General features: G+C 52.4%; 1 protein-coding gene across 4 annotated transcripts in view; it reads right to left on the reverse strand.

Annotated features, from left to right (window-relative positions):
* The window catches only part of Ldb3 (LIM domain binding 3), a 64,064-nt gene that overhangs the window by 48,144 nt on the left and 7,844 nt on the right, over positions 1-8,076 (reverse strand). For 3 of the 4 annotated variants that reach the window (XM_021181354.2, XM_021181351.1, XM_021181359.2), the window contains exons 3-5: positions 6,129-6,280; positions 5,551-5,626; positions 3,939-4,297 (exon numbers count right to left, since the gene is read on the reverse strand). In XM_021181354.2, the coding sequence (XP_021037013.1) occupies positions 3,939-4,297; positions 5,551-5,626; positions 6,129-6,280 (587 nt within the window). The remainder of the gene's footprint in view (positions 1-3,938; positions 4,298-5,550; positions 5,627-6,128; positions 6,281-8,076) is intronic. The other variant, XM_021181352.2, reaches the window with a different exon arrangement.

The following is an 8,076-nucleotide window of genomic DNA, read 5'->3' on the forward strand; positions in this document are numbered from 1 at the left end:
GGAGAGAAAAAGCAAAGAAGATAGAGTAGTCAGAATGGGCCTCTAGTTGGGAGGCTCGAATGTAGGGACCATCTTCAGACTGGTGGGACTGGCGAAACCTTAGTCTTGGAGGAGGAGAAGGAAGTGAGGAAGAAAGCGCAGAACCAAGAAGCGGGGCCTCAAGAACCAGCAGCTTGGGTGGAAGGTGCCAGGACTCCCGCTATGGTGAGCCCCAGCACCCCAGCTTTGCCGGGTGTCAGGGTGGGAAGAGGGTGGAGGCAGCTTCTCTCCTGGCCCAAGAACTCCTATACAGCTGTATGGATCACATGTGTCTAACATGGCTGTAGACACTAGAGACAAAGCTGGGGTAGACATGAGTACTGAGGCTGCTTCAAGAAGGGGGGGGGCTGAGGCCCCAAGTTCCTTCTGGCTGGAGGCCCCAAAGGTGAAAAGCTGCAGGCAGCTTAGGCCCCTGTTCACAGGGTGGGAGGAGCTTAGGAGCTTGCTCCCTGAAGAAGCACTGGAGTGTTGTGTGAACAGCGTGTACAGCAGGGTTAGCCATAGCCCCCGGGCCTTATTCTCTCTCCCAAAGGACAGGCAAGACAGCTCTGCTCACTCCTCTTGGAGCAGAGAGCAGTGGGTGGTGCAGTCAGTCCCTAGGTCTTGTGGGCCGGTGGTAAGGCTGAAGGAGTTCCAGGAAGAAGATATGGTTAAGGCTTTCGCAGGAAAGGCCCCAGCAGGGGTCACCAGGTGCAGGCAGTACAGAGGGACACCATCCTCGCTCTGATAGGGCAATTGGAATATGGACTTCTTGGGGGGGTGGGATACGTCATCTGTGAGCTGCTTCTTTAAATGCAGGTCGTCCATGATGGCGGACCCTATCCTGCAGCCCTCTCTGGCACTCTAAACAACAGATGGCGGGGAGAGGGTGGGCATTGTCTCATGTTCTTCTGCTTACCTAGATCTGCCCACTACGGACTCTGGAAAGGGAGAACTTTAAGCCCAGTGAGCCTGGCCCTGGTCACCCCACAACCAGGACCCTAGGAAGCCAAGGACTTTCCACCCCAGGGATCAGGGGGTGTATCTGCTCAGGCCCAGGTCCCCTACTGTCTCAGAGCTGATAAAATTCCTTCTGTCCTCCTGGGCTCAAAATAGCCACAAGTGGAGCTATATTAGGAAAAGGCCAGCTTGGCTTTGCCATTTCTTCTCCATGTTTGGCCAGTGCTGACAGCTGCAGGGTCAGCTCTTGCCCTGAGCAGCCCAGTGTCCCCTGCAGAGGGCAGTGTTGGCCTGATGGGGTGGGGGAATGCCTCTGCCCTAAGCAGGAGACAACTCCTTCTTTGGCACTAATTGCTCCCCTGTTAGGTTCTTGCTCCTCTCCAAGGCCTGGATGCCTGCAGCACACACAGCTCAGAAACGAGGTGGTGTCCAGATCTCAGGAGGAGGCACCAGGAGCCTTTGCTCTGTGGGGCCACTGAAGGCTGCCCTTCAAGGTGAGGAGTAGGGTCCACAGCTTGCCCTGGCTCCCCAGTGGTGCCTCTCTACATCTCCCCAGAGATCCAGTTACCACGAACCACACCCCAAGCTTCTCAGAGAGCAAGGAAGGGGCTTCCTTTTGGAGCATGACAGGACATAGGTCAGTTTTTAACCATGCCTCTTCTCAAAGCTGTGAATCTGGGCAGGTTCTACCATCTCAACCCTATTCCTAAGAAGGAAATTTGAGCTCTGGAGAAGATGGCTCTGTGTAGCTGCTCTTCCAGAAGGCCAGAGTTTGATTCCCAGCACCCACGTGGCAACTCACAATCATTTGCAACTCCAGTTCTAGGGAATCTGACGCCCTCTTCTGGTGGTACACAGATAGACATGCAGACATGACACCCACAGACATAAAAATAAAGTCTAAAAAAGAGAAAAAAAAAACGGAAAGAAAACCAGAAGGAAGTCCCATACAGAGGGGCTATGCCCTCAGCACAGGATGTATGCAGTAGATGCACATGGAGAATTCCCAGCTCTGTTGCTTTCAACCATTTAGATACTTAGTGAAGCAGAGAGCCTCAGCGCAGCAGAGGTCCCAGCTCTTTCTGCCCACACTGCCAACACCAACAGCATCAGCCTATATTTTGAATGAAGCCCCAGCCTCACTTCCTCCCCTGGCCCACTGAGGACACTGCTGTTTCCTGCTCCTCTGACTGTTTCCATGTGCAGGTAGATTCTGGACAGCAAAGAGCTTGGTACCTGGGAGTCCAAGGAGGAAGGGATCGGACTCCTGATTTCCTAGTTCCCCCATTCCATCTCAAATCAAGATAGAACCAGGCACATCAGACTGTTAGTTCTGTCTGCCTCTTACTAGCGACATGATCTTGGGACAATTGCACACTATGTCTGAGTTGCTAAGACGACTGAAATTAATGTCCGCCTCTGAAGTTACTGACAAAGCCAGCTCCTGTGAGGCTGGAGAGATGGCGCAGTGCTGACTGCTCTTCTAGAGGGGCTGGGATTTATTCCCTACACCCACACAGCAGCTCGCTACTGTTTGTCATCCTAGTTTCAGAGGATCAGGTGGTCTCTTAGATCTGCACGCAGGCCAAACATCCATACACATAAAGTAAACTAATTAATTGAAAAGAGCCAGTTCCTAACTCGGAGCCACTGAGACACTGCCATCACTGCGGATGGGCTTTCCAGGGCAACTTTCTTGCCTGGGATAGGTCCAGAAGGGACCCATCAGAGTCAAGAAAAGGAGGCCATCTTTATTCTGCTATTCCTAAAATTTTCTGGCTCCTTGCTTGGGGGAAAGCTGTGATGAGCCAGAGGCTGGCTGTGCTCAGATCCCAGAAGGAGCTAGGGAAGTTGAGAAACCAGTAAGCTCTGGTCTCATGGGCATAGAAAAGTAAAGGAAGATGTGGGTGGGGCCAAGGCAGTGGGGCTCCTGTGTTGACTCTTGAGTCTTATCTGGGAGACTCTAGCCAGTGATTCCATGGGGTGAGTGCGTGACACCTGCCCTTCTCTTTCTCCTCCCAGTACCCCAGGGATGAGAACAGACTAAGTCCTCTCTCTGAGGCAGTAGGCTACATCGCCTCAGTTCAGCCTGATGTTCTTGTAGCACCTAGGGACAGGCATGCCCATTGTACAGGGCAGTTACTGTGAGACAAGGGGACAGAGGTCTGGCAGCTGATACATGTTCATATGGGAATCCCCTCCTTTCTACCCTGCCACAGTGACCTGATTCCGTGCTCTTTCAACTCCTGTTACCCATGGAGTCTTACTAACTAGACACTGGGGACCAATGATGACTTCTTGTTCTCCGCAGTCCTTTCTCCTCAGAGTTCTGCTTCCTCGCAGCCCACCCTAGCTTGGATCAGTCCCACAAACCTCCTCCCTGCATACCATTGCCCAATCTCTCCATGGGTACTTCTGGCACCCTCTCCTCTAGGTAGCCTCCCTAGACTACTCCCATCCTTAGAGAGCTTACTTTCTTATCTCTGACTGTTCCCTGGCCTTGCCTTAGAGATCCCAGGGATGTGTGGATGGGCTAGTCTGTCTCTTAGCACCTTAGTTCCCAAAGGCAGTGGGAATGTCACCTTTGGGACAGGGTGTGACCTGGGGTGAAATGTGGGAAGTCTGCGTCTCCTGCATAGGGGCTTGGCTAAACTACTTAGCTGTAGCTGGACATGTGGACCTCAGTTGAACCTTTTCTGGGCCTCAGTTTCTATTTCTGCAAAGGGCAGACATGTCTTTCCAGAGTGCTTGTACAAAGCAGTGACAGGCCTGGCTGACAGCGGACTCAATGGGATCCCTGCTGGTGTTGCTTTAAGCTGCTTCTGCTTTGAGGGTGCAGGGCTGGCTGTGTTGAGGCCTGTTCCTCCCCCTGACCATCTGACCAGGCTGTTATGCTGAGCACCGATGACCCAGGTGACTCAGGTGACTCCATACCAGACTGCAGGGTGCCCTTTACCTACCCTCCTAGGAGTCCAGCACCTGAGGCCTTCCCTCGGAGGCTCATCTGATACATCTGAGCCATCTCCCTCAGGGTCTCTGCTGAGTACAGGCCAATGGGGTTGTTATATTGCCTCGGTTGGCTGGGGCCTGGCAGAACTTTGGGGCTGACTGAGCCCTGTGCACCCTCTGAGCTGGCCTTGGCCACTGGGCTACCCAGAGGAAGGACAGGCCCCGAGGCCTCCATGAGTGGGCTGCAGACAGAGGTCTGGGAGAAGGAGGAGCTAAAGGTGTCCCCGAACTCCAGGGTGCCTGGGCTGGCCCTTGCCTCAGGGCTGGGGCTGGGAGTCGCCAGGCTGCCGTTCGTGTCCAGAGCAGGGTCCTGGCATTAGGGCAGCACCATGCAGGGGGAGAGAGAAGACAGTGGTTAGAGGCCACACATGGCTGTGCTTCTGTGTGGACTTGAAAGACGCGTTAGTGCGAGCACCCATAGCCCACCACCCATAGCCTGCAGCCTGCTGGACGAAGCACCCAGACGGGGCACAGGAAAGGAAGGCCTTTTTTGAGTGGAGAGGAGGAGAGAAGCTTGTGGCTCCTGTTCTAGAGGCTGGCGTCCATCTAGACAGAATGCAAAGCCCCTCATAGAAAACCAAACCTATCCCTGAGGACCAAGAAGGAGGATGCGGGACTCAGGGATGGTAAGGGTACCACTATCCTGTCTATTCCTCCAATGCACATCTTCCCCTTTGAATGGGTAGTCCATGAGTGCAGACAAACCTTCTGATTTACTGACCCCACCTGGAGAAGACCCTTCCCAGCCAGGGCTGACTGACATTTAGGGTGGAGGTACCAAGGGGGACCTAAGAAAGCACCTGGGCTATTTGGCCTTTAAGTCTACCTTAGCAATTTGGCCCAGCAGCCTTCTATCCAGCTCTCCGAACCTATGAGCCTCTGCGAGGCTCCTCTTTTCCTCTCTCCTGCTGTCCAATCTCCTTATTGGCTAGGCTGGATTCTGTCTACAGTTGTACTGAGGGAGTGGCTGAGGAGCCATGGGCTTAGGTGAGGCCCTTGGGCCCACAGGGCTCAGCTGCTTAGAGAGGGTCTGAGAAGGACTCTGGATCTAGTGGTGAGATCTGGGGCCAAGCTTTGGTTGCCTGTTCACTCCTGTGCTAGTCTCTAGGACTTAACTGATGGACCTAGGGAATCTGTAGCTGGAAGGGATGGGTAGACATTTAGAAACTAGAAGAGTCTGTGTGGAGGAATGCACCCCCTGCCCCAGGGCCAGTAAGGTCCCTTCACACCCGGGAGTGCCTCCTGGGATGGTTGACTCAAGTTGGGGCCTCTTACAGCAACTCCAGTCTCAGTGCCTTCCAATACTGAGGGTCCGAGTCTTCTAGACAGACAACTGTTCCCTGCCGGACTAGAATGCTGGCCCTCTTCTTAGCATATCTTTTTCCAAGCTGGTTTCTTCTCAGACCAGCCTAGGATGGAATCTTGGGCCCAGATTGATTCTGCCCACAACTCTATACATCATAGGGAGGGGGCTCAAACACTTTCCATGAGGGACAGGCAGGCAAGATTTTGCTCCACGGAACCACAGCTAAGTGGACCCCACTACCAAAGGCCGGCACCTACCTTCTGGTGGGGGATCACTGGCAGCGGGGACTGGATGGGGGGCGCTGTCGTGGAGATAGGAATAGGCCGCTTGGACCTAGATAAACCAGAAACAGGACCCGGTGAGGATGCTTGCACCTGGCCAAAGTTTCTGAAGGTGACTGGGAGCTGGATAGTGAAACCCACAGGGTCCAAGGCGCACCACCCACCCCATTCACTTGCTCCCCTGAGGGAGGAGGCCCTGGGCTTGACCAGGATAAAGAGTCATAACCTTGGAGGGTTGTTTGTTTGTTTGTTTCCTTCAGCATTCACAGGCTTCTTCTACATAAGGTGGGGGTGGGGATGCTAGAGGAAAGAGGAAGCTGGGCTTCCAGGTCCAGCCCTCCACATTCCAGTGGCGCTGTGGCCATGCTTTCTGCCTAAGCCACTTCTCTAAACTAAGTCAGTGGTAGCCTGATAATGATTTCAGCCCATCCCTTCTATCCAATTCTGTAGCACAGGGCTAGGTCCATGCAAATGCTGGGAACGATCTCATGTTGTCCCTATGACATGCCAACACCAACCCTGGGTCCCCTTCTCTGGAAGGAGCTTCCACCTACTTCTGCAGAGTGAGGCTCAGGTTGTAGCTGGCCGACTTGATCTTGTTCTGGGCCTCCAGGTGGGTCATGGTGTCTGTGTTGACGCCATCAATGGCCACCACCAGGTCTCCTTGGCTGAGCTGGGACTGGGCTGCCTTGCTGCCTGGAGTGATCTGGTTGAACAAGCAGAAGAGGGGTGAGTCGGGGAAGGATCACCTGGAGTTTCCAGTACACACCCAGCATGTCTTTTATTCGTGATGGCCAGCACTGGTGGCTTGCCAAGCCTGCTTCCTCTTCCTCACGTGGCTACCACTTCCTAGGACTTTTTGACAGCAGTCGAAGGACCAGCTTTGGCCAGTGGAATGCTGGTGGAACACGCACCACTGATGGGTCTTTTCCCAGCAACCATCATCAGAATCCTGCACACTACTTGTTGACTGACTGAATGCACAGGCTAGAAAGAAGGTCAGATAGGTTGTTAATCGGAAGGGCTCTGGATGTCAGAGTTACTGCCTGGCGCAGAGACGGTACGCCAGGCTTTCTGAATGAGGAATAAAGACCCGCTGTGCTAGGCCATTGATATTTGGAGGTTATACATTGCCGATTAACCTATTACCCCTGCACCCTGCACACCCATAGAGTACTTTCTAATCCCAGAAACGAGGGTCAGACTTAGCACTTCCTTGCCTCCAGTCATTGCCAGACTAAAGGGCAGGCTAAATGTACCCTCCCAAAAGCATCGAAACATGAGGTACTCCATGCTAACAGGGCAGGTACCCAGACAGCTAAAGAAGCCGACAGCCATGCGTGGGTGAGAACAAGGCAGGCTGTAAAGTTAGGCAGGCTTAGGGCTCTCTGGCTGCTTGCAAGCATCTAGAAGGGGAAGTATAGTTATAAAGCTAGTTCCTAATTCCTGTACCCTACTCACATCAAAAGCTATTTGTCTGGATGTTCCATCTTTGATTAAACAGAATGCCATTAAGACTCCACAAACAAGAAACACTTCCTGGGATGTTAGGAAAACTACACCCATCATTTGGGAAGCCATGGCTTACACTGAACTCTCAATGACATACACGATATCGAATTTTGTATGGCAGCTTTGGTGACCCTACTCACAGTGATATTATCTGAGATGTGAACTTCCAGAAGGCCTAGTTAAATAATTTAGTGTTGTTCAATGGGCTGGCTGTAGTGACATTAGCAGCCCTGCTCAGACAGATAGTGCCTGAGATGTTACTAGAGGAGAGACTAGCTTTAACTTCTATGACTTCCAATGGAAGTGTCTCAGTTCCTGATAATATCACACAGAAATGGTCGTTATTTTTCCCAGCGTAAATATTTATTGAGACAAGCAGGGTGGGATAATCTACAAGTGGGTGGTGCTTATACATAAAGGTATTTTGGGAGCTGACCCTATGACATCATGTTGGAAGTCCCCCTATGAGAACACATGGAATGTCTCACAGGCCTTGCCACCAATGACATCACAGATAAGAGGAGGCTCTAAGCCCCACCCCCATATTGCCCATATGGTTAGAGGGCATAACCCTCAGCTTTGCCTCCTTGTGTGCTAGTTCTCTTGGCATATCTGGCCACATCCTACCCACCTTTATGGTACAGGGATAAGACTAGCCATTAATACTGGCAGAAGCCAGATTTTGGCTCAGGTCTGGGGACTGTCCTAAGGGATCTCTCTGTGCCAAGCCTGTGTGGAGCCTCTGGTCAAGCTCTGAACTTGTAGACATGGATGGAATTCTCCTTCCAGATTCCTTAAAGGGAACTAACTATACATACGTCAAGGTACCTTGCAGTCACTGTGATGAAATGATTTTTTTTTGTAGTTGTATCACTGATCCCAGAAGCTGTCCTGTGCCATGTCAGTGACAACAAGATCCAAGGAGACCTCCCTTCCCAACTGCCTTTAACCAGCCTTTGCAGTCCCATCTCTTTTTTTTTGGGGGGGGGG

This window comes from Mus caroli, chromosome 14 (genome assembly GCF_900094665.2).
Source record: "Mus caroli chromosome 14, CAROLI_EIJ_v1.1, whole genome shotgun sequence".
Classification (NCBI taxonomy): domain Eukaryota; kingdom Metazoa; phylum Chordata; class Mammalia; order Rodentia; family Muridae; genus Mus; species Mus caroli.